The sequence below is a fragment of the Thermothielavioides terrestris genome, chromosome 6 (assembly GCF_000226115.1).
Source record: "Thermothielavioides terrestris NRRL 8126 chromosome 6, complete sequence".
NCBI classification, from domain to species: Eukaryota; Fungi; Ascomycota; class Sordariomycetes; order Sordariales; family Chaetomiaceae; genus Thermothielavioides; species Thermothielavioides terrestris.
The window spans coordinates 2,215,896-2,240,989 of record NC_016462.1 but is presented as its reverse complement, the minus strand read 5'-3'; the positions used below and the strand labels follow the sequence as shown (position 1 = coordinate 2,240,989).

General features: G+C 58.4%; 3 protein-coding genes across 3 annotated transcripts; 1 reads left to right on the top strand and 2 right to left on the bottom strand.

The window, feature by feature from the left end:
- Nucleotides 1-6,240: 6,240 nt before the first annotated feature.
- Nucleotides 6,241-8,274, bottom strand: THITE_2124193 (uncharacterized protein). The gene is made up of 2 exons (XM_003657891.1): nt 6,736-8,274; nt 6,241-6,654 (listed from the first exon to the last, which is right to left on the bottom strand). The coding sequence occupies exons 1-2, from the start codon at nt 7,755-7,757 to the stop codon at nt 6,396-6,398; spliced, it is 1,281 nt and encodes a 426-aa protein (XP_003657939.1). The 5' UTR covers nt 7,758-8,274; the 3' UTR covers nt 6,241-6,395.
- A 9,937-nt stretch (nt 8,275-18,211) lies between these two features.
- Nucleotides 18,212-21,426, top strand: THITE_2124189 (uncharacterized protein). Its single transcript, XM_003657890.1, has 9 exons — nt 18,212-18,327; nt 18,395-18,435; nt 18,489-18,498; nt 18,573-18,592; nt 18,659-18,790; nt 18,845-19,215; nt 19,280-19,610; nt 19,666-19,763; nt 19,815-21,426. The coding sequence occupies exons 1-9, from the start codon at nt 18,311-18,313 to the stop codon at nt 21,195-21,197; spliced, it is 2,403 nt and encodes an 800-aa protein (XP_003657938.1). The 5' UTR covers nt 18,212-18,310; the 3' UTR covers nt 21,198-21,426.
- Nucleotides 21,427-21,655: 229 nt separating this feature from the next.
- Nucleotides 21,656-24,760, bottom strand: THITE_2093095 (uncharacterized protein; the record flags this gene model as incomplete). Its single annotated transcript, XM_003657889.1, has 2 exons — nt 21,656-23,540; nt 23,589-24,760. 2 exons carry the CDS (start codon nt 24,758-24,760, stop codon nt 21,656-21,658), a joined length of 3,057 nt encoding a protein of 1,018 aa, XP_003657937.1.
- Nucleotides 24,761-25,094: the final 334 nt, after the last annotated feature.

The following is a 25,094-nucleotide window of genomic DNA, read 5'->3' as shown; positions in this document are numbered from 1 at the left end:
CCCCGGACGGATCCTTCCATGCCCCTCCCGATGTGCTGTTTCGGCGCTAGTGTATTCCTTTCCGTCACGGCATCGCCACTCCTGTGAGGGGGCAGGCCTGGGTGGCCTCAACTGTGCCGGCCTGGCCAGCTTGTGGGCTGCCAGGGTGGCCATGGGGGTCGGGAATGTGGGCAGAGGGGCGAGGCGTCAACAACACTCCGGAATACTCCGTTCTCTACTGCATGTTGCACTGCATAGTCAAGGTGAAATGTGAACTTTGCTGAGGAGAACAATACTGGTGTAGCTACACTGCTGCAGAGCAGGTATCGCGGATACCATCCTCGAGTGGCGATAACCCGCGCATCTTCTCGCCGACACCCATTGGCCTTGACCTCGGTCAAACGCTCAACCTCATGGGAACTTTGGGAACTTTGCAATGCCTCTCGAGCATAGCATAGTAACACAGGCAGGCTACCCAGGAATTCGGCGAACTCCGAAACGTGCATCCTGTCTCCCATCAGCATCCCAAAGTCTTGATACAGTCAGATTCGGACCGCTACATGCGAGTCCCAGCCACCCAAGGAAAGACGAAAACAGCCACCGTCAATCCGAGGTCTTCGAAACAGTTCGGTCTGGCCGCGTAGTGTAGGATGACGGTGGGTGGTCAGCCAGCCAGGAAGGCGTGTGGAAAATCTCTCAACAGACAGATCTGGATCTCTTCATCACGGCTCCTTTCTTGGCCCCTGATATCGAAGTTGCGGGGGCGGTAGGATCACGACGGACGGCACAGCAACGGGACGCACCCGCTGAAGGATCCGCTGCCGTGCTTCTGTCTCTCCCCCCTGCGCAGCACATGTCTTCATATTCCAGAAAGGGCACGAAGTCCGACTGGTGTGCTCTCTTCTCGAAGACTACTGTGTACACTACTTCACCGTTCGTCGCCCCTAACACCACCTCCGGGCGAGATGTTTGCGTCGGATCTTCTGCAGTAGACTAATCACTGACTATTGTATGACATGCGTCTCTTCGCCACACTCGTGCTGCTGCTCTCAGCCATGGGATGTCCGTCACATGTCGCGGACTTGGGGCGTTGCATGCAACATGCGTTGACGATGTTCAGCATCGCCTTCACTCATTCGCCAATCTCCAAGGTAATACCCGGCACGAGGTGCAAACAAGGAGGGCGGAACGGGTGAGGGCGGTAAAGCCCGTCAATCTCAGCACCCGCAGACGCACGCTTTCAACATACTGTTCAGAACTTCTTCCAGTTACCGACCTGTAGCACAGACTCCTCATTCAACACTGAGCCTGCTTCGGTACCAGGTATTTGAATATTCCCCGTTTCAGTGACCCTGGTGGCGCTGTCCCGGTTGGTCAGTCAGCGATTAATTTGTATGAGAAAGGGACTCCCGCGCTGGGAAGTAGAATATCTCCCCTGCAGACGGGAACCATGGCCCCCGTCAGGTGCACCTGGAGAATTTCGCGCCTCCAGTGAGACGGAGGAAGCCGCACCACAACCCTATTCCCCTCCCCTTTGACACAAGTTGGGTGGATGCCAATGTGGTTGGAGACACCACCGTGATTCCCACGCTGGCGCCAGGTGAGACAGACAACACCGACTTCCTCGGCGGAACCAGCAGATGTTACCGCTCACCGCACGCCAGACCTCATCAGCCAGCCGGAGATAATTCTCCGATGCCCACCCAGCCCGCGGATTTAGCACGTTGACGGCTTCCACCGGGTAAAAAATCCGGGCATCGCGAAGGGCATCAGCCAAGCCAAGCGCGTCAATCGGCAGCGGGCGACGGAAGACGGTTGCGGTCCGCCGAGGCCTCCTTACCGAGGAGAGTTAAGCTCGAGGACGACGGGAGAAGGACAAGGGTAGGGGTGAGACCAGAACAATAACAAGGAGAGCGGGGGAGGGACAGGGACAAGGAACAAGCTTCATCACCAAAAGGGAGCCGGCCGCCGGGGATCGCAGCCGCCAGGACTGGCGTTTCGCATCAAAAGTCTAACCAACTGTAGTTAATCCGTTACTCGGGCTTCCAAGGCCGGACCGGAGACAGGGTGAGGCGGTCCCCGCGCAGGACAGGGCAGGGCCCTGGACGAGAGCAACGTTCGCTCGATCTGTCGCATTGGCCATCTCTCGAACCGGCCGTTCATGAAAATAGTGGACATACTCCGTACACTACACTAGTTCATGAGTTATTGTTGCTGCCTGTTCCGCAATTGCCCGCCTGTGTCGTTCAATCTCGCCAAACGCGGGGTTCCCTCAGGGGACCATCCCAGAGAGGGAAAGTATACATACTTGCCTTGGCCGGAAATAAACTACGGATATAAACTACGGACGTAAGGTTTGGAGGAAAAAAGAAAGAAGAACAAGAAGAAAAAGGAAAAAGCAAAGAGATGTCCTCGCTTGAGGAAGAATCTCAAAGTAGATTTTGTGTCCAGTACGGAATACACTTGGTGCTTACCTTACGTACCGTGTGCCGAGAGGCGCAAGCACTCCCGCCGTCAACACCTACCACAGTACGGATAGTGTACAGTACACTCCGCGAAGCACACCCTGTACACTAAGGTACATAGGTGCCGACGGCCGTGCGCAAATATAAGGTAGGTTAGGTCTCGTTAAGACGAACGTGTGTTCCGAAGTTAAGCATAAAACAACAGACAATGAGAAGCCCGATTACTTAATCCATCGCCGGTCCCGAGAGGTCGGACCCGGGCCCGGGCCCGGCCGGCTGGCCGACGGGATGTCCGTTTTTTATGCTAACTGCGCCAGGGACCGCCGCGCCACCTGTCCGTCAAGTGCGCCCGTCCGTCTCAGCCGTGTTTCCAGTCATTTGTCATCTTGCGCCTGTCATCCGTCATCTCGCGCTTGTCATCCGCCACCAGGCTGATCTCACCGCAGCACCAAACAGAACTGGTGGTATACTTTGTAGTGTATGACGGGTAGTCAGGTAGTTACCCCTGGACTCCGTACGCAGCCCAGAAACAAACAGAAAAATGCCCCTGTCCCAAAGCATGCACTCGCGCAGCCACAAAACCTCAGAAAATCAAACCCCTTGCCGCTTTTCCCACGTGCGCGCGCCGTGGAGCCGGTCGGTCGGCGCGCGGCACAGACGCCGGCGGCGGCGGCCAACAGCGGAGGGCTTTCCGCCTCGTGACCAGAAACCGCCTTACACTACACAGTATCTACCTCCTAATTACACCTCACTACAGTAGTGTAGTCGATCCCCAACTCCATCCATCCCACGTGCGCCGCCTACACTAGTGTAACGCCACACGTTCGCCATGCAGAGAGGGAGCAAGAGGAACCGTGCGCTCGGATACCGAACGGGTCTGCGACTGCCGACGGGCAAGCGGATTTCACACCGTACGCCGTACAAATCGGATATCAGGGAAAGTTTGAGATCGTTCCCTGTCGGAGGGATCGGATGAACGCCTTGTTGGCGCTGGGCTAACTTTACTACAGGGAAGCGGCAGAGCAGTACACTAGTGTAGGGTAGATCCGTAGTTCATGCAGACACTAACTATCTGACCTACATCAGGTACATACACTAACTACGGTAGTGTAGGGCGCAAAGTTTCTGAGCAAGACAAACGCCAGTCAGACGGCACCGCAATGCCGATGATGGGAGGCGAAGCCGCTTCGCGCTGATGATCGGCGAGCTGGTCGGCTATATTGCTTGACAATAACAGTAGTTAACAGGCTGGCTCTCCGGAATCAGCAACCAGAGGGGGTGCGATTCAGTCACGGCATGCACGGATCCCTCGGGAGGAGGACACGATCGCAGGATTCCGTACTTCCACGGAGTTCGCGCACGCCATCCTGACGGGCCGCCGCTCGTTACATCGTGGGCGCTCGACCTTGGTTAAGTCGCCGACTAGTCCTGGAGCAAGGGTATAGCAGTTGCCGACATACATTCCTTGCCGTCGCCGATGCCAACATGCGCTTGAGCCAAGCGGAGCGAGCGCCACGACGCACACCCTAACCGCATTGCGATGCGTTCCTTGGGTCCTGATGGTTGCAGTGCAACCCTTCCAGAGTGCGAGGCGGCTGTTGAGCCAATCGCGACCCTCCGCCATCCACATTTCGTATGTACGGGCCACACCTTAAGTTACTGCCCGCAGGATTCGCGGTGACGCCACGCCGCCCAGGGTCGTTCTCACCTCACCCTCGGCCGAGTCTTGGTCGAGGGTGTATGGAATACCCTCCAGGTTTGTATGTCCGCTCGCAAGCCTGGACGAAGAGAGAAAAAACAGGCGAAGGAGTCTGAGTTTGGGGGCGGCCAGAATCACGCAGCGGCCGCTGTGTAACTCGGCCAGGCTGAGGGATAAGACCGATGGAGCACAACAGCTCTGCAGAGTAGTGCGGTGTAGGAGTGTAGTATACACGACACACGGGTTCCGCTTGACCCCACGCCGTCCTTCCAAATCATTGTTGCCGACCAATTGACATGGGTTGACACTTTGACGTCGCTTCGCTGCCACAATGAACAACGTCAGCAAGAAAAAATGCCTCGAGACATTAACTAGCGCCCTCCGCCCTGCACTCAGCTGGGGGGTGGGGTGTGGGCGATCCTCCCCGGTTTTTGTCATGCTCACAGGCGTTGCGAAACCGTTGAACCTCAGCTGGGTGGTGCCGGGGCTAATCTCGCAACCTTGAAGTCTTGACGTCTTCTGATTGGGCTCGCAGACGGCAGTGGCCTTTTCGCCTGGTGCAGTACCGTGCGCTGGCCATTCATCCCTTGCCGGACGGAGACATCCGGCCGTCTCGACTCGTCTCCAACACAAGCTTCTTGGTCTCTGTGCACATACGCGAGCTTTCCGGTTCTGAGATTGGAAGGAATGGAATGAGAAGCGTGCGGATGTTCCGGCCGTCATTTTGGCTGCTCAGCGCTCTCGACCTCCCAGCCCTGCCAGAGCGTTGACGCGGGCAGCGCTACGTACCACAGAGAGCTATATCTGTTCACCGAGCTTATAATCGCCTGCGAGCCTCTTCCTTACCTTTCATGCACGACGTGAGCTCTTGGCGTATTTCGGAGTGTGCTCAGGTTGGAGAGCTGTGACCTATGTACGGAAGTACTCTCTGCCGTGTAAGCCCTATCCGACGTTCCGGTTCGCTCGTCGTTTGACCAGCTGGCGGGGCGATCCAATGACGTGGGCATGTGGGAGGGTAAGCTGCAGCCGTCGCCGGGTAAGCCGCGATCCGACCAGGCAACCCGCAACCCCCAGGTGTTCAGTCTCGCTGCAATTTGTCGGGTAAGCAATATTCTTGAGGCTCTCTTCCTCGCTCTTGGGTGGTATAGAGATTTGATGAGTGCTAAATGGAGGGGGAAAATCGGCAAAGGCAAAGCGGGCCATGCAGGAGGATTCGGCGAGCTGATGGGAAGGAGCGAGGGCTTATGCAGCCTTACTGCCTTCCCGCTCCCACAGCTGACCAATAATCAACACGAACACGATCGCCGCTGAAATGACCGCTCAACTTGGCCGAGCAGCCACGACCGACCAGGGCATGTCGCCAGGGGTCTCCGTCGAGCTTCGGTTTGCCCATAGGGCAAACTGCTGCCGATCCTGGTATACGCACCTGCCTAACAGCAGGAGCGAGCAAGGAAAGAAAACGAACTGCTGAGCGTATTTGGCGCGATTCGATTTTTTTCGGTCGTCGGGTCGGAGGTGGAGCACCATGCCCGGTTGGCCGGCGCCAAGAGTTGGAGCCCCTAGCGATGTGGAGCGATTAACGTTAGTTAGCGTTTGGCGGGAGTTGGTCCGTTGGTCCGCTGCGCCGCTGCGCCGCTGCACAAGCGGACAGCGTCTAGCGGCGGAGCGGGATCCAAGAGGCTGCGGCACAGGAACGAGATCGATCGCGACTCGGAGGTCCGCCTCGCAACTGCCGGTCGCCGGGAAAGCAGACATGATGACGTGGGATCACGCGGGCGGAGGAATTGCACTTCACTCTGTTTCTGAAATTGGGTGGTGCAGTCGCTCATAGACGGGTCTGTCTGTCTCGTGTGTTTGGTGTATTTGCTTGCAACATACCAGGTATGCATACAGTGTGTGTGGACCGAAGAAGTGAGATTTGCAGAAAAAAACAGGCCGCTCATTGCCCTCCGAAATCAAGAAGTCAAGAAGGTCTTGACAACACTAAGCCTCCCAATGTATAGCCGAACCGAACACCGCATTCCCGTCAGATCTTGCCATCGCCGTAACTGATACATGTATTCGTACAAGAAAAGAAAAGAAGCGTGCAGAACATGATATCCCAGCCCTTAAGCGCACCAGTCCTGTCCTCGACGCCTGCTTGGTATCTACCCAGAGAGTATGAAATATGTCCACAGAAAAGAAAGAAAGAAAAAAAAAAGAAAGAAAAGAAAGAAAAGCTCCTGCTTTGTTGCACCCGTCACTGGGTCGCATCATCTTCCCCAGCTGTGGCCTTGCGAGTGGTCGCCTGCGGCGAGGGGCTCCCGGGGTCGCATTGTCGGGGGCAAAGAGGGGAAGACGCTGGAGCTGCAGAGCGGCGGGGTGGCCATGGGCGGTAGGCCACCCGACGACGGCAACAGGGGCCCCAGTGGGGCCATTGTGCGGGTGCTGGGGTGCAGGCTGTCGAAGGCGTCGGCGCGAAGGTCGAGGGTGCCGATGTCGAATCTCTTGGAGCAGCCGTCTTCCATGTGCCTAGAGGCGGACTGCGAGTTAGCAAGAGCCCGTTCACTCCCGAGCGTCCTGTTATGCATTGCTGCCCGTGTCTGGACTCACCTCCTCAGAGTATCCTTGCGCGCAAACATGCGGCCGCAGTAGTCGCACTTGTGCGTGCGCTCCCTCAGATGCACGCTCTGGTGGTGGCGCTGGAGGTCCGTCTTGCGCACGAACTTCTTGTTGCACTCGGGCACCTGGCACGGGAACGGGTATTCGCGCTTCTCGTCGTGCGTCTCCATGTGCGCCTTGAAGTTGTAACTGCGACTGAAGAGCTTGCCGCAGCCCTTGACCTCGCACTGGAAGTTGGCCTCCTCCTTGGTCGTCAGGCGGCGCGGCGTCCGCCGCGGCCGGGTCACCCGGTACTGTCTCCTGGCGTCATGTAGGAAGGCGGGTGGCTGCGGAGGCGGCGGCCCGGGGTAGAAGTGATCGGGCTCGACCGGCTGGTACTCGGGCTTGTGCCATGTCGTCGACCCGCTATCCGAGAGGTAACCGGTCGAGGTGCTCGCCGCGTACGGCCCGCTGTCAGACTGGTACGAAGTTTGGACCGACCGCGGCGAAGGGTAGTGCGACGCCTCGGTACTGTGGCTGTAGTCCGAAGTCCCCTCCAGCTTGACCCGTGGGGTCATGGGCCCGGGCACCGAGGTAGCGGGCGTGTACGGCGTCCTCAACGGCGCGGCAGGGGACCTGGGGGCAGAAGCAGTGGGTGGCGGCGTCGCGGCGTGGATCGAGGGCGGGTGGCTAAGCGAGTGAGGGTGATAGCCATCGTGGCTGTATGGGAAGCTCCCGAACGTCTCGTAATCCGCCGACAAGATGCTGGGCATGCCGGACGCAGATGACCCGGGGTGGATGACGGTCGTGTTGTTCCAATCCGGGTGGCCCATCGAATCGAGGGGGGGAAGAGACATCTCCGGGTTCATGGACGGGGTCACGCAGGACTGGTCTCCATACATCGACGAGAGCTTGTACTGTTGCTCAACCAGGCCCGGGGACGGGTAGTCAAGGGACGACCCCTCCGAAGGGCAGTAGGTGTTTGCGGGGGACGCTGGCGACCTGGTGAGAGAAGGGGGCGGCGTGTGCTCCATGGTGGACGTGATGGATATGAAAGTGCCGGGGAGGGGGGCGCGGCGAATTTATTCGGGATTTGGTAAGAGCTGGTGCGCCGTGTAAGATAAGGGAAAGGGGGGGGGTAAGAAAGGCTGACGGAAGACACGAGAGCCGTTGATGTTTGTCGGACTGCGGTGGCCAGGGGATCTTGGCCAGGAGGGAGTGCCTGGTCGTCCGATTGGTGATCAAGCGCGCCGAAGCTCCTTGAGAGCAGGGCCAGAGGGGGACCGGGCCAGATATACGCGACGGCCGGGGAAAAGTGGTCGTCTGGGCCGTGAAGCTGTGTGTGTGTGTAGCACTGTAACTTGAGGCAAATGGCGAAAAGCTCCTCTTGTTGAAGCTTTGCTGCGATGAATGAAGCTGCGGCCGGCCGTGCGAGCAGGACGATGGGCTTGTTGACAGGGCAGACCGCCAGGGTATCTTATAAGATTTGTACATGGGTGACATTTCTGCCTGGCTAATAATGGATGATCTTCAGACTCGTCCACTCTGAAGAGCTGGGGGCTACACTAAAACGATGCATCTTGGCACTCATGAGGCCAGGACCGGGAACAAGGGGTTGCCCACCTTGCGATGCAGGACAACGACAGGGGCTGGCCGTCGAGGGACGCCGTGGGTCAGCACCAAACCCTGCTCCGGTGCTGTGGAGCTGCGATGGGAGACAAGGCTGGTGGGCACCAGCCCGATGAGGAAGGATCTGGCTCGCAGCGGATCAGCACCACGCGCGATGCGGTTAGTACGGGAGCTGTTGGGGGTTTGGGTGCCGGGGGGGAGGGGGGAGGTGAGAGGGGGAAAGCTTGGGGGAACTGTGGCTGGGCAGCCAGCTTGGGGAGGGGTGTGCAGAGAAAGGCTCCCCCTCGGAGGAAAATAGAAACGCTACACCGGTTTGGGAGCAGTGCGTCTCAAGGGGTTGTCTAAAAGTTCCCGGGGTTCGCAACGGAGAGCAGAACACCCTTGCGAGTCAAGCCTGGTTCATCCCGTTTTCAATCCCGGAGGGGTCAGTTGAGGTACACTAGTTACTGTGGTAGTAGTTATCGGTCCTGCCCTGCCGTCAGTCCACTGTATGCTTCCGTCGTGTACTGTACACAGATGGGTACTGTGTACGGATTGCGCTGGGTAGCAAGTCCCGCCCAGGAGACTTTGCCTGTCCGTCGGCCGGCCACTCACACCAGAGCCAGACATTCCCAGCTTGCGACTGCTGCAACGACCGGCGGGTTTACTTCGGGTTCCCGAAGGGCTCCTTGGCAACCTGAAGACACGAGGGCGGTGCCAGCGGGGACCAGAGGTCCCCTTCGGCAGCGGAGAGATCGTCGGCAACACTGGTTCCCCGACGACCGGCATCAGCACTCTCGAGCACAGCCGGAAGAGCCGGCCGTGCGCAGCTCCGTGCAGAGAGGCATTGAGAGCGTTGCCATAGTAATGGGAGACCCTACGGGCAAGCTGTCACCGGAATCACGGCCACCGGGACTGCGGATCGGCGACCCAAGGAACAGGTCAAGGACCACTCACGGGCCAGGCCATGTGCGGTTGGCTGCACCACGCTGTGCGAGCAGCGACGGTTGTATCGCTGTGGGGGAGGCGAGCGCTTGCGTCTGTCAAGCGCGTCTGCGACTAGGCCCGCCAGCCAACTCCTCGCCACTGCATCTTGGCCATACACTGCAGAACCAGTTCGATGCCAGCTCTGGAAGGCGTCATGGGGAATTGATGAGGCCATGTTAATTTCTGCGTATGTGTGCATAGGCGAAGGGAGCCATTTTCTGAAATCAGTTGGGAAGGACACAGGGCAGTCGGCCGCAAATGAAGACCCTGAGAGCGATGAGACTCGGGGCGATGGGACTCGCCAGGCACTCCGGGCTTTGCTGGCCGCACGTGGGCGCAAAGGTTGCTCTCTGGTACCCCGTGCAAACAAACGCCACGGGTTCCATGCGACTTTCGGCCCCCAACTGTTCGGCCCTGCTCATGAGGTGATTGGATGCTGGCGTGGTAAAAGGATTGCGCAGTGGGTCTTTATCGAGAGGAGACATTGGGAAGGTGGTAGTGTACGGATTAGTTATCGGTGCCCTTAGGAGAAAGGGGGTCGATCTCGCAGTCGGAAAACGTTCTGTTTGCGACGTCTTTGGAGCGGCTTGCGATGGAAATAGGTACAGCAACTGGACCGACCCCATTAAAAAGACCACACACTTTCATTAGTATAGTATAGAAGGACCACACAGTAGGAGGGTCCGTACGCCTACCACCAAAATCTTGCCTCGACCAATCACCAAGCGGCCAAGCTGATATATTGCCAAGACTAGTCACATGACCTTGATCTATCGATAGCAATTGGTATACACTCCCGCGAGCAGGTGACAGGCAGTGCACTGCCAACGGTACGTACTAACGTTACACACACCGCCAACGGTGCGTGCCGCCAACGGTGCGGCAGTTGGCGGAGCCCCCGTCATAGCGCTCGTGTTTGTCGTCATCCTATGCTATGGCCAGCGACTTTGGTGAGCCTATAGGCTTGTATTCGCCCTTGCAAATGCCTTCTATCTGCAATTTTTATAGCGATATGTTCGCTTGGCTGCGTGGTGATGGTCGCGGCAAGACTTTGGTGGGTGGCGCATAGACCACTATAGGTAGTTGGTCCTTCTAATGAAAGTGTATGGTCTTTTTAATGGGGTCGCAACTGGACAGATGTACGAAGGCTTGTGGAATCTGGAGTTGCATGCGATGCGAGCCGACCAACCCCACAGCTAGCGTGAGCTTTCGTTACACTACACAGTACTTCCGTACACCCTCATTCGCCAATTGTACGCTGCAGGCGGGCGCAGTGGGCCTCGGGGACTTGCGAGCCGTTCGTGTCGTGTAGCCATGCCCTTCTGCCCACAACCGGCCCCTTGGCTCACCTCGTGCCAAGTTGAATACCTGACTAATTTCCACAAGTGACCTCACGTCATCACTCGCTCTCATGCGGTCACAACCATTGGCAAAGCGAGGTACGGGTACACAAGTGTAATCAGAGAAAAACTTGATCTCTGCCTCGCAAGTCAATCCGGCATCGCAACCGCCGCGGAGCACTGACCAAGTGTAGGGCCGCGGCACCCACTGCGGAGACGCTAGGGTGTGGTTCGGTGCCGTCTGGCCCGCCGCTCCCGTCTTGCCGTGGCGTCGGGCGAGGTGCCTGGCCCAGGGGAGAAAAATGACCTGTAGGGACTTTGTATGTACACTACCGCAGTATGTCTAGACCGCTGGGCCAATCACTGGCAAAGTTACTGCCGAGCGACCAGACCACACAATTCAGGGCAGCGTCCTCTTTGGGCTCGTTCCGATGCGCACAGTAATGTACAATACCAGTAGGCCGGCATCTCTAGGTTGTCAATCAACGGCCCACTCCTTCCTCAGCATCTTGAACATGCAGATGACGAGCTTTTCGGCCTCCTCTGTCTACCTAGGTAGGTACAGGTCCCATAATCTGTGTACGGAGTGAATAGCAAGCAATCGCTGGACGAACCAATGACACCACCCCGCTCGGCCTGCACGCCCAGTGCGTTGTGTGCTCCACTCCGCTTCACAGCCCCTGGATGATGAGCAGCAGCCTCCAGGCAACTAAGAAGTTTTGGGAAAACTCGTTCTGCAAGAGTGGTCATAACTACCAATTTTTGGGCTGTCTTCCTTTTGTGATTCCGAGCCACCTCGCGGTGAACCAGCCAGTTTCGGGATGAACCATGCCCAATCGTAGACAAACTACACAAGGGGCAAAGGCCTTAACCGCCAAGGCAGTTCCCGAGAACTTGAATCCCCGCTTGCCTGTCGAGCTCGACATTTCATCTCATTTCGTTTGAATTACTGCTACGAATGAATAATAGTCAGTCGCCGCTTGCAACCACGGAACAAATCTCCCGCGCGAGGTTGCTGCTGTTGACTGTCTCAACCAGTGACGCCGAAATGCCGTCCGCGGACTCCGCCTCCAAGCTGATGAGAAGCTAGAGTGCTGGAGAGCCAACAGAAAAGCGGAATCTGCAGCTGTGAATCTGAAACGCGGCAGTTGCTGGCATCCAAACCTTCTCGTGCGGCGCAGCACACCTAAAATCGGAGCGTGGAGCAGGGCCTGCTGTGCCAACCCCCTGGAGCGCCCAGCTCGAGGGCGGCTCAGGTGCTTTGAGCAGCCCAGGGAACCGCAGAGCCAGCGGATTCCACAGTGCATCCCGAACCGTTGCCTTTGATAGGATCGATCAATGCTTCAACAGACACAACTGCACAGCGCATACCTTGAGTACCTACCCAGACAGGAAAGATCAGATCAGGTACCAGGAGACTGGATTCCAAAAATGGCCGGTCTGCATGCAAGTAACTGAGCTGTGAAACATTCGGCGTCGGTCCGGTGGGTTGGTGACTGGCTCGATCAGCAACAAGCCACCGCAGACCTTCTCAGCAAACCACCAGCAGCGGTGGGACGCCCTTCCCGTAGCCAGGTCTGTGAGGACGGGATATCAGGTATCACTGAAGGCGAGGTGGCTGACCGATTTTGTCTCGCGAGACAAGTGTAGTGTACACTTGGAATTCCAGCCGTGGATGTGGTCAATGTACAGGGTGACGGCGAGGAGCGTTGGACAGGGCGGGCCGTCGATCAGAGCTCCTGGCTCTGGTCGAACAACGGCCAAGATGTACGGAAATGTCGACAGATAGTTTGCGCTAACTTGGGTAATCCGTACAATCACAGAATAAGGCCTTTGTTCGACCTCGTCCGGACCTTGCTGCTGTCCGTGCGAGGATCCGAGATCAGTGGCAGGGACTCCGCAATGATCGGCGGTCAAGGCCCCGCTTTCCCGGTTCACGAGCGTGGACCGAACTTACCAACTCCGTTTTGCGGATACATCTTGAAGTGTAGTATACAGTACACGTGTAATCCGTACCTAGCGCACGGAATAGCATTCACTCACTGCTCCACTTCGAACGAAAAATCTGCTGGTCTACACAGTAAGGTACTCTGCAGAGACAGCAAAATGCGCCAATGTTGAGTGCCAGCCAAGAGCTCAGGTGGTTCATCACCAGGCTGCAAAAGGCCGCACCTGAGAAACAGCAGGCGTCTGCCGGGCACGCAGCTCAGATACATTCACACCAGTTACAGGACACAACGGATCTCTCTCTGTCGAGTCTGTCGATATCTGCTCGTCCCCTGCTGCGCCCCAACACCTTAAATCCTCCTCTCTACCATCCACCAGGCCAGGGATTTCCAAGGACTGGGGCAAGCGGCCGCTTCGCAGATGCAAGACCTAGGTGGGATGCACTTCAACGTCGCAGCCAAAGGATTCTCCCAAAATTGACCAAGCAACATGTACATACATACCACAGACCACAGGACGGATACTGCGCACATGGCTAGCATGCCAGAAGGTCAAGTTGTATGTGGAACCCACACACCCTTCCGCAGCACTGCAACGGTGCACGTCGGGCTGAATCCGAAACGTTCGTGTACGACACTACTGTGGTACTGCACTGTACACTAGTAGCATTGAGGTAGGGAGGATAGGGAGCCTCGCAGCAGGATCGCAACTTTGCTCGCACGTGCCGAGGTTCTTGGGTGCGCTCGCTCACCCGCACTTGCGCTTCGCTTGATTTGGACAGGAGAACGATCCTTACTCAGGTATCCAAGACATTCTGACCACCTTTTCGGCTCACACAGAGCTCAATTGGGCGAGAGCTGAGGTCGGTGATGCGGTCGGGCCAGTCCACTCGCTCTTAACAGCCTGCCTAGCCAGCATCCGAATCGCAAACGGGATTGGGCGCCTTCTTGGTCGGCACGAGCCGTCACCACCTCAGGTCGGGTGCCGGGTCAACAGGACTCATCACCAACACTGTGCATGCACCAGACTCGGCTGCTCAAACTTCCGAAAAGCTCGCTGCCTCAAACAGGAACTCAGGTACTGTACTGTGCACTCCGTGCCTCAGTCTGGCCCCCAGGCAACGAAACACCTGGCCGCACACTAACGTAGAAATGCGATGATACTGCAGGAGCTCGGTGACGAGGTTTCCGAGTCCAACCCTCCGACACGAAGAGCCCGAGGAAATGGGTTGAATCAGCGACGTTGCAGTAACCATGAGCTCACTCATGCGAGGTCCTGCTCTGCACTACCGCAGTACACTCCAGGATGGATACGACGCCCCACATTGGCATACACCTTACATTACTCCATTACACTACACTAATCGGCGACGTTGCTGCGACCATCAGCTCACTGATGCGAGGTCCTGCTCTGCACGACACAACACTCCAGTATGGATACGGGCGCCCCACAGCGCATACTTCTTGGAAACGGTCCGTTGAAATGAAATACACTTTTGAACAAGGATGTCAAACACCTCTTCTTAACAAAACTATTCTTATCTGGGTCTTCAGCGAAGTCGTACGTCCCTTACGGATTACATTACACAATACCTGGGAAACGGTAGTGGAGATCCGACGGGAGGTACTTGAAGAGAGCATTTTACCCCTCCGTCCAGCTGCACAGCCACACCTGAACCGCTGGGGTGAAATGAAACAAGCGAGCCAAGCGCACACGCACCAGGAACCCGCCGATGCTGGCGGGGCAGCGCGCACACGGAGACCAACAGTTCATCGCGTTTAACTTATCATCCGCCGCTAAGGCTAATTCCCAAAGCAGGGGAGGGGTGTGGCATTAGGGGGCCCCACGCCGAGCGAGAATTTGCCCAAATATATCTCGCGGGCTGATTGGACGGCGCCTAATCGATCGTCCGCATTCGCATTCGACAGGTCTGTTCCTTCCCTTCTTGTCCAGCAGGGATCGGCAGCCGACGCTACCGCCCTGGCGGTATTCCCGTGTTCTGAAGTGCGAACGTGGCTGATGACGAGACGGTGCTGATGCTGATGCTGAAGCTGATTTGTTCGCTGATGGGAACTTGTTTCATGAAACATCTCAACACCACCTTATTCAGTGTCTGCCTATTCTCATGGCCTACGATCACACACTCACACACGAGGAATCAGCCTCAGCTGCCAATCGCATCTTGGTGCAGCCTCGCAAAGCTCGTGTCTTTGCTATCCGATGCCGGGGACGGTGACGGGCAAAATTAGCTCACACTCCGTACTCTGCAGCAAGTTATCGTCGCTTCCACCATCCGCAGTGTACACTACGGTTCATGCTGATCAAGACGTGCACATGCCAGAAACGGTTGGCCGCGCTGCGCTTCGCACGGCCCAACTCTTGTTCCCCTTGGCTTTTGCAACGCTAGTGTAGTGCCTGGCACCCTTCCCTTCCCACCCCGCGGCAATCAGCACGGACTCCCGTCGGCAGGTGACTGGGCAGCGTGCCGCCAACGGTGCGGCAGTTGGCGGGAATCCCCGTCATCCATCCCAAGGACCTCGGTTTGAGGTTGGTGATGCGATTCCACCAGATACATTGCATGCACTGCGACGGTAACTTAGCAGCTGTAATCATGAAACAGCGCTCTTGCCAACAGCAGAGCACCAGCGTCCATCCGTACAGAGCTCAAAGCAGCAGCGATATCACGGGGCAGAAAGACCAAGTTCAGCACCACGTGTGACAGTGGCGAGCGTGCACATCTACAACTTCGTCTATTTTTGTCGAAACCATTCTTGTATCCGTAGAGCACTCAGGTGTGCCATGCATTGAAACCTTCACCATACCAGTACGAGGACAGGACCCCTCTCTTCTTTTGGCCCCAAAGCACAAGGCGGGGTAACTTACCAAGTGGTCCGTCTATCACCAACAGCAGCAACATCAGATATTAATGACAGTACGGAGTACACAGTACACGTGCTCGACAAGGCTCGGGATGGATATGGGATCGAGCCGATCGGAGGGTTCTCCGCATTGCTTTGTTTCAGATATCGACGCACACAGCCACAGCCCAGCTCAGAAATCTGGCTGCCTGGGCTAATTATCCCACTCTGCAGTGCCGTGGTCACATCGCTCTCTCAACGCTAGTATAGTATATTCCGTGCTAAGGTACGGAGCTAGTGTACCTTAATGGACAGAGGATGTGCTATGGCAGTGGATCCGGCATTGTTCCCGGCTCTGATCCTCAAAGGATCGAAGCCAAGGGGGAAGGGTGTGGTGTGCCTGGGTGCTGGGAGACGGGATCGCCCGGCCAACGGCCAATGGGCGGGCACATTTTGCCCACATTCTCCCGTTTCTCCCACCCAAGTTAACTCGGTGCCTGCGGCTAACTAAGGTTAATCCGTGAAGCTGCCAGGGCACTTCGGCAGCCGCCAACAAGCGCAGCCGATCAGTGCGCCGAGCTGAGTGAGGTGAGTGCAGAGCGACGCCCAGCCGCCAGCCTCCCAGCTCCCCAGCTCCCACCTGCCGTCCCTCATAGCGGGTTATTCTTGCTGCGTAAGGTTGTCTGATGTACGGATTACACTATACTGGTCAGCTGAGCGGGAAGGACCTGGCCCGGCTCCCATGCCGGTGAGAGCGAGAGAGCCCCGCGGCCGATGGCCTCATGCTCCGGAACCGATGGCGAGAGTGGCCAGCGTCTCCGTGAGAACGTCGTAGTAGGAATCCCAACCTTGTCATCCCACGACGCGCGGCGCATGACGAAATATTGATCACGCTGGAGTGCGTATTGTCTATCGCGAGTGTGGTACGGATAGTCGTTCTTGAGAGCTCCCTTGCTGGGTCCGTCCCCGTAGCGCCGTGGGAGCCGGCAAGGAAGGAATCAATCACCACGCACCTTGGCAGCTCGTGATGACGGACGGGCGGGATCGCCGAACCACTCAGGGCTTCCCGCCCTCTCTTCTCAGCCGCACCCCTGCTTCGCCAGTTACATACAGCGAGGGTGGGATCAATTGTTCTGGAAGGCTTCCACGCGTGCTCCACGCGGTCGGCGTGCGCCGTCTGCGCCGCCGCGTTCGCTGAAACCCTCCTTTTCGGCCAGTGATAACGCACCGACCGGCATGTCAGACTACCATTCTGACAAGGTCGTATGGGGGGGCGGGAAGAGGCTGGAAATGAAGAGAACACCACCATCTCGAGATGACCCCAGGCCGGTTAAGGTTACATACCTACATGCTGCGGTATGCAGGTCGGCGGCGTGGAGCTGGCGAGTCGACGGGCTGCGGAGGGGCCGCGAGCGGGGTGTGGGATTCAAGCCTCGTCAAGAACGCCTTGCCCGGCATGTTTTGAAACACCTCGTCCTCGTGAGAATCCGCCGTTAGTGTAGCTGCGAGGACACACAGACTCCCGTTCGGCAGGGTGATGTGGGTGTGCTAAAAACAGCTTCATTTGAAACCGAACACCACGGAGAAGACTCCGCTCAGATCGTCGTCCAGCTGTTGGCTGTGTAAGTAACTGCACTGTCGCACGTGGGCGATCAACAGAAACCCTCCGGTGTCATCCCACGAGGTCGTAATGCGGGCAGATGGGACGTTCGTCTCTCTCCACGTGGATAGCCGCCCGGGACCGGAGAGGAGCTAGCGGCGCGCCCGGGCACAGGAGCCGGGGAAGTGGGTTCTTGGTTGGCGACCTGTGGCACGCGGTGGGTGCGACGTTGCCCTCTCCCTCTCTTTGGTCGTCCCCCGTCTTCTCATTGCTCGCGGCCGTGCCTGCGCAAGAATGGCGACCAGCCTAGGCTCCAGTGCAACGCGAGGCGGGACAATCAAGCATGCCGCGGCCGAGAAACGGTGGGCGTGCAGGGAGCGGGTGCATGGAGCGTCTAGAAGGTTTCCTTGGCAGAAGCGAGGCGCCTGCAGCAAGAGATCCCGCCGACGTTGCAGTGGGTTGCAGTGCGGGAAGAGAAGCGTGTTATCGGCCGCGAAGCTTGGTTGGCGGACGGCGCCGGGAGGGGCGGATCGGAATTGCCGTTGGATACCACCAACCCCGCTGGCCATGTGTCGAGGTGATAGCGGGGGCGTTGCGCGATATTGCCAAAGGGCGGAAGCTCGTCTCAATCAAACAGTAACATCAGGTAGAGTAGTAGGCCGACACCTGCATGCGAAGGATTTCCCTGCGTACCGCGCGCCATGGATTGTGGGTGAGAGTGACGGTTGAACCAGCTCTTGGTGCATTGGCTCGAGCTGATTCTGAATGGTTGATGAGGGAACAGCGGTAACTTCGGATTACTCCGTATGTAAGGGTGCGCGGAGTATGGAACAGCGTTATTCCGTACTGTCCTGTGTGGAGACCGGCCTGCTGACTCCACTTCTCCTTCAGCGCCATCGCCAGGCAGCAATCCACGTGACTGCCAATTGGCCTCCAAACCAGAAACATCACAGCAAGTTCGACGATTCAACCATCAACAAAACAGGAGCGCCCTTATCGCAGGAAGAGAGAGACACGGCATGCGATGCCAGGTGCATTGTTGAGATAGAGTCAGTGGAGCTTGCGGATTTGGTGGCCCGACCATACCGGGTCGGTACTCTCCCTTCGCAATCGACGCATTCAAGGAGGAAACCGCCAGAAGAGGCCCGTTTTGGGGGCGACTTGCCCGTTGAGAATCGCAGCATCAGCATCAGCATCAGCATCGTGCAAGCTTACTTAGTCGTTCACTCAAGAATAGACGGTTCAAAATGGAGTTCAACATTGAGTACGCAGCACGCGTCGTATCCCATGTCCCGCTCTCTCCGGTGTTGTAACTGACGAGGCGGCAACAGCGACCTGCCCGTTCTCTTCCCCTACCCGCGCATCTATCCAGGCAGGTATTTCTCTGCCTTGTTGCAGGTTATCGTCTCACTAATGTCTCCTCAGAGCAATATGCGTGCGTTGGAACCCAAGACGAATGGATGTTGCTGCAGTCCCGCTGACATAGACTGTCCTGCTGCTACTCGACAGCTACATGGTAGATCTGAAAAGTGAGACTTGTGCGCGCTCCAAACTTAACGGAGGGAAGTTCTTGAACTGAGCCTGACGCGGCGCAGAAACGCTCGATGCCGGGGGAAACTGCGTGTTGGAGATGCCATCGGGCACGGGCAAGACGGTCACCCTGCTGTCGCTCATCGTGGCCTACCAGCAGTACTACCCGTCGCACCGCAAGCTCATCTACTGCTCTCGTAAGTTGCTATTTCGGGGCCCCCTGGAATTGCCCTCGCTGACCCGTTCTTCAGGAACCATGTCCGAGATCGAAAAGGCGCTGGTCGAGCTCAAGGCCCTCATGAAGTTCCGCGCGCAGCGGCTCGGACATGAGGAGGAGTTCCGAGGGCTCGGTCTCACAAGTCGAAAAAACCTCTGTCTGCACCCATCTGTAAAACGGGAGAAGAGCGGCAACGTTGTCGATGCCCGCTGCCGCAGTCTGACCGCGGGCTTCGTCAAAGAGAAGAAGAACAAGGGGGAGGACGTCGAGGTCTGCGTCTACCACGACAATCTCGACCTTCTCGAGCCTCACAATCTCATTCCCAACGGCATCTGGACCTTGGACGGGCTCCTGCGGTATGGCGAGCAACACAAGCAATGTCCCTACTTCACTGCCCGGCGGATGGTGTGTTTCCTTCGGACCGCCCCCTAGCCTTTTTGTTGGTCGCCGAGGACTGACACCGACGCAGATGCAATATTGTAACGTCATCATATACTCCTACCACTATCTGCTTGATCCTAAAATCGCCGAGCGCGTCTCCAAAGACTTGTCCAAGGACTGCATCGTCGTGTTTGACGAGGCCCACAACATCGATAACGTGTGCATCGAGTCGCTCAGCACGGACATCACCGAGGACTCGTTACGGAGAGCCACGAGAGGCGCTCAGAACTTGGAGAACAGGATCAACGAGATGAGGGAGTCGGATCAGCAGAAGCTGCAGGACGAGTATGAGAAGCTCGTGGAAGGTCTGAGGGGCGCTGACGACGGCCGCCAGGAGGACTCCTTCATGGCGAATCCAAGTAAGCCGAGTACTTACAGAGCTGCTGGCTATTCCATGCTAACTGCTTGGCTTAGCCCTTCCGGATGACCTGCTCAAGGAGGCCGTCCCCGGGAACATCCGGCGGGCAGAGCACTTCGTTGCGTTCCTTCGGAGATTCATCGAGTATCTCAAGGTCAGTCTGCCCCACCGTGATCCGTGCCAGTGGTCTGCTAACTGTCCATAGACCAGGATGAAAGTCCGGCAGGTCATCTCCGAAACTCCGCCTTCCTTCCTTGCGCACCTCAAGGAATATACGTTCATCGAAAAGAAGCCCCTGAGGTTCTGTGCAGAGCGGTTGACCTCGTTGGTGAGGACGCTCGAGCTCACGAACATCGAGGACTATCAGCCCCTGCAAGAAGTAGCTACGTTTGCGACCTTGGTAGCCACGTATGAGAAGGGTTTCCTTCTGATCCTGGAGCCCTACGAGTCCGACACGGCGGAGGTGCCAAATCCGGTTCTGCATTTCACCTGCTTGGATGCCGCCATCGCCATCAAACCGGTTTTTGACCGGTTCAGCTCCGTCATCATCACCTCGGGAACCATCTCGCCGCTGGAGATGTACCCCAAAATGCTCAACTTCCCAACCGTCGTCCAGGAATCGTACAGCATGACGCTGGCCAGGCGGTCCTTCTTGCCCATGATCGTGACGCGCGGCAGCGATCAGGCCTCCATATCGACGAGCTTCCAGGTCCGCAACGAGCCCAGCGTGGTCCGGAACTATGGCAACCTCCTGACCGAGTTCGCCAAGATCACGCCGGATGGCATGGTCGTCTTCTTCCCCTCGTACCTCTACATGGAATCCATCATCAGCATGTGGCAGGGCATGGGCATCCTGGACGAGGTCTGGAAGTACAAGCTCATCCTGGTCGAGACGCCGGACGCGCAGGAGACGTCGCTCGCGCTCGAGACGTACCGCACCGCGTGCTGCAACGGTCGCGGCGCCGTGCTGCTCTGCGTCGCGCGCGGCAAGGTGTCGGAGGGCATCGACTTCGACCACCAGTACGGGCGCACGGTGCTGTGCGTCGGCGTGCCCTTCCAGTACACCGAGTCGCGCATCCTCAAGGCGCGCCTCGAGTTCCTGCGCGAGACGTACCGCATCCGCGAGAACGACTTCCTCTCCTTCGACGCCATGCGCCACGCCGCCCAGTGCCTCGGCCGCGTGCTCCGCGGCAAGGACGACTACGGCCTCATGGTGCTCGCCGACCGCCGCTTCCAGAAGAAGCGCGCCCAGCTGCCCAAGTGGATCAACCAGGCCCTGCTGGACGCCGACACCAACCTGAGCACCGATATGGCGGTCAGCAGCGCCCGCCGCTTCCTCAAGACCATGGCCCAGCCCTTCCGCGCCAAGGACCAGGAGGGCATCAGCACGTGGAGCTTGGCCGACCTGCGGAGGCACCAGGAGAAGATGGATGAGGAGCGGATCAAGGACCTGCAAGCGCAGCGCGACAGGGAGCTGAACCCGCTGGTTGCTGCCCCGGCGGCGGTGGCTGTGGGCAACGGGCAGGAGGAGAGTGACTACGAGATGGACGATTTGGATGATGCCGAGTTGATGGCGCTGGACGGGTAATAGCCGCGGAGCATCGGATCTTGACATAGGGGATAATGCCGCTAGGCCGACAGTCTGGAGTGGCGAGGGTGCGGGAACGAGGAGTTCATGTGTTGATCGAGCAATTTCGAGCCTCAGCTGCCCAGTCACTTCGACATAAATTGATAATGGAAGTAGTACAGTCTAGAGCTATGACTGTGATTAACACTCTATCCCCATGGGTATCTTTGTAGGTGAAACGCCGACAGCCAGAGTGGCCCACACACTCCCCTGATCAATAAGTGCCCAGAGCAATCGCCAGCCCAGTTGACACCATTCCAATCTAAGGCCGCCAACGTCATGATCCGTAAACACACGACGCCATGCTACCCAATGCCAAACGCCAACCGCCAGAAAAAAAAAAAAAAAAAAAAGGCGAACTCATGACCTTCACCCCACATCCCGCCAAACTCACCCGCACTTTACTGACTCCTGACTCCTTAGTGCCCCACAAACCGGCCCTTAACCTTCACGGCCCTCATCGACGCCAGCGCGTGCTCCCGGCCGGGCACCCGGCCGATCTCGAGACACAGCAGCCGGACCAGGTCCTGGTTGGTCCAGTAGCTGGTATGCGCGCTCAGCATGTTCAAGTACTGGATCTCGAGCGGGCCGCCGCCGGAGCGCAGGAAGTAGTCGACCTGGCCGTTGTCGTTGAGCAGGAACGCCTTCTTCTCGGCGATCTCCTCGCGCGAGAAGTCGTGCACCTCCAGCTCGAGCTGCGACGGCAGGCGGGCGACGGCGGGCGGCCTGCGCGAGGCGCCGTCGCCTGCGGTGGTGAGGGATGACGATGGCGCGGCGCCGGTAAGGCCGCGCACGGCGGCGCCGACGGACTTGAAGAAGGACGTGCTGGTGCTCGGGACGTAGGCCGGTTTTAGGCTGGCCGCGTAGACCGGGTCGATCGTGCCGTTCAGCAGGTAGGCGATGGGGTCTTCCTTGGCGAGGATGTTGTAGATGTTGTCGACGGCGATGCAGCCGAACGTGCCGACCTCGCCGACCACGTCCTTGGCGACGGTGTCGGCGGCGTCGGCGCCCGGTTTGAGCCGGCCGCGGCGCGGGAGCAGGCTGCCGCGCTCGAGGAGGAGGAAGAAGCCTGCGGGGCTGCCGAGGAGGAAGAGGTTGGTGGTGTCAAACTCGAAGAAGCGGTTGTCTGGGGAGGGGCTGGAGAGGTCCAGTGGGCGCGGGACGCGCGTGGGCTGTTTCGAGAGGACTTCAATGGCCATGGCGCTGCCCAGAGAGTGTGCGATGAGGTGCACGCGGCCTTTCTCGGCGAAGCCGGGGTTGTTGCGACACCAGAGCCGGTAGACGCGGTTCGCCTCGCCAACTAGCGCGGCTATCATCTTCGGCTTGTGGCGGGACATGTAGAAGGGAACGTCGAACATGACGTCGGAGATCATGCTGCGCACCGCTGGGATCGTGGGGGGCTCGATGTCCTTCAGGGTGAAGCCCTCCGGCGAGTAGGCATCCTTGTCTCCCTCGTCGCTTGTGCCACCCTCCTCGAAGCTGAGAAGATGGCGCCAGTTTACGGGCAAGACCATAATCCCATTCTGCCCTGGCCGGAGGAGAGCTTTGATAGTGGGGCTCTCGAGCTCGATATTGACAGCTCTCCGGAAAGCGCTGACGGCATGGGTGAAGTGAAAGCTCTCCACTCGCTCAGACAATTTTTGCCCAATCCCATGGACAACGAGGACCAGGTCCGTAACTTGTCCGCGGTCTTTTTCTAGCTGACAACCCGGGCACCCGTCTTGTCCGGCAGCCGGCGCCTGCGACGGCGCTGGCGTTCCCGTTATCACGTCCTTCGCTCGCGAAGCCGCCCGCTTATCGTGCACCCGCTCCCACCCAGCTCGGTCAAATCCACGGACGACAGGTAATCCTACCGTCACGCCCTTCATGATCTTGGAGACAGGTCTTCGGCCGTAGTAGGCGGACGGTTTTTGGCTGGGTTTCAAGAGGAAGGCCGCCGAACCGTCCTTGTAGATGACGTAGTAGCTGGCGTACAACCTAGACTCAGGAGGGGGCAGCGCCGTGCCTTGTTCCAGGTGGACGGGTTCCAGAGTTCCCTCAGCAGCGGCCTCCCCGCGGAAACACCTCGCAGCGCAAAACGGATCAGCTGATATTGGCGGCTCGGCGGGGAAGCCATCTTTGCTCTTGTACCGTTTGTCCGTCGCTTCTGGCCAGAGGCGATGGGCCACCTTCTCTTCGCCAAGCGGACCGACGTCGAGAGCAGACCTGAGCTCATCGGCCCAGGTTTCGGTCCATGGCCGAAGCTCGCGATAGCCAGCTTCAAGCTGATTCGCGACACCGGGTTCTACGGGCACCATAGTGTCTCTAGAGCTCGTTAACCAAGAAGTCCCGGTATCAGCAATGCGCTCTTACCTGTAGAACCAAGTGGCTCTCAGCACGGTGGCAATGTCATTTACCGGAGACCAGTAAATCGGCTTCATCTGCAGCACGGGCAGCGAGACCATGTGTAGCCTCGAAATCCCCACGGGCACCTCAGCCGAACACTCCAACCGTTCCGCGATAGGCCGTCCACGAGTGGACGCTCGACTGTCGCCTCTGGCCTTTTCGCGAAGCGCAGTTTTGGCGGCCCTGTCGTCGGGAGTGCCCGTACCAGAGGTCCTGTTCGACCTCGACGTCGGCTCAACCCGAACAAACGGCTTCCCGGAAATGCCATCATCCAACATTGGCGGCCTGGCCGGAATGGCGCTCCCCACGGGTAGACTCGATGCCACTGCACCCTCAGTGGACGCCGTCGACGATCTGGAGCCCACACTCCCAACAGCCTGAACCGCGGGGTTGGTCCCCGTCCCCAACGCTACCACCGACTCTGGTTTTGTCCCCTCGGCCTCCATCTTCAACCTAGCCATCTGCGCCATAACCTCCGCCAGCACCCGGTCATGGTCCAAGCTCTGCTGCCTCCGCCTCGTGACCGCACAGAACTCCCTCCTCAACTCAGCCGACGCATCAATCGGCAGCTCCGCACAGCAAACAGGCACCCCGCCTGGCTCGGGGGCGTCGGTCCCCCCAGCCCCAACGGCGCCCCCGGGCCCAGCCCCAACCCCACCAGGCGGAGCCTGCCCCTCGCGCTCGTGCTTCTCGCGATGCTTCGCGGCAAGCAAGCCGACGATCGCCGCCAGCTTCTCGGCGTTCTCGCGCGACAGCGCCGGGCTGGGGCTGCGGTTGCGGCGGGCCAGCTCGTGGTTGCGGCGGTCGCGGTCCGAGGCGAGGGAGAGCCAGGCGCGCTCGAGCGCGGCGTTGTCGCCGGCGGAGAAGGGCCGCAGCGGCAGCTTGGAGAGCTTCGAGTCGGCGCCACCAGCGGCGGCGCCGCTGCCGACGCCGCCGCCGCCGCCTACGATAGTGGTGGCTGCCGAGAGCGGGTCGTCGATGGGGATGTGCGAGGCGTAGAAGAACTGGGCGCGGATCGGTGGGATGCCTTCGAGGCCTTTGGGGGGTGGTGGCTCTTGGACGGGGGCGAGGCGGCAGGCTTGGTTGAAGGTGTGATGGTGCCCGGGGGTTGGGTTGGTTGTGGGGTCGGGAGTGGCCATGGCGGGTGGTGATGCCCCTGCAAGGAGCGGTTAAAGACGCTGATTTTGGGTGTGCAAGCGGGAAAGGGGCGCTGATGAAGGTGCCGGCAGGATACACCGGTCACTACCACCGGTCACTACCCGATAGGGAAAGACAAAGAAGATTAACTGAAGGCGTTGGCAGCGAGCGACTCAGCGCCTGTCAACTACCGAGGTATGCTTGGCAACATCGGGGTTCTTTTGTGATTGAGTTGAATCAGAAAACAACCGGCTGCGGAACAAGCAGTCGAGGCATTGCCCGAGACACGGCGAGAAAGAGTCGAATCACATGTCCGGCAACCTGGCCGTTTGAGTG

Bases quoted from the DNA above. Each gene is read 5' to 3' on its own strand.
- THITE_2124189 (XM_003657890.1), top strand. The intron at 18,791-18,844 runs GTAAGTTGCTAT...CCCGTTCTTCAG, and splicing joins CAAGCTCATCTACTGCTCTC to GAACCATGTCCGAGATCGAA. The intron at 19,764-19,814 runs GTCAGTCTGCCC...AACTGTCCATAG, and splicing joins GATTCATCGAGTATCTCAAG to ACCAGGATGAAAGTCCGGCA.
- THITE_2124193 (XM_003657891.1), bottom strand. From the start codon at position 7,757: ATGGAGCACACGCCGCCCCCTTCTCTCACCAGGTCGCCAGCGTCCCCC. The intron at 6,655-6,735 runs GTGAGTCCAGAC...GTCCGCCTCTAG, and splicing joins CGCAAGGATACTCTGAGGAG to GCACATGGAAGACGGCTGCT.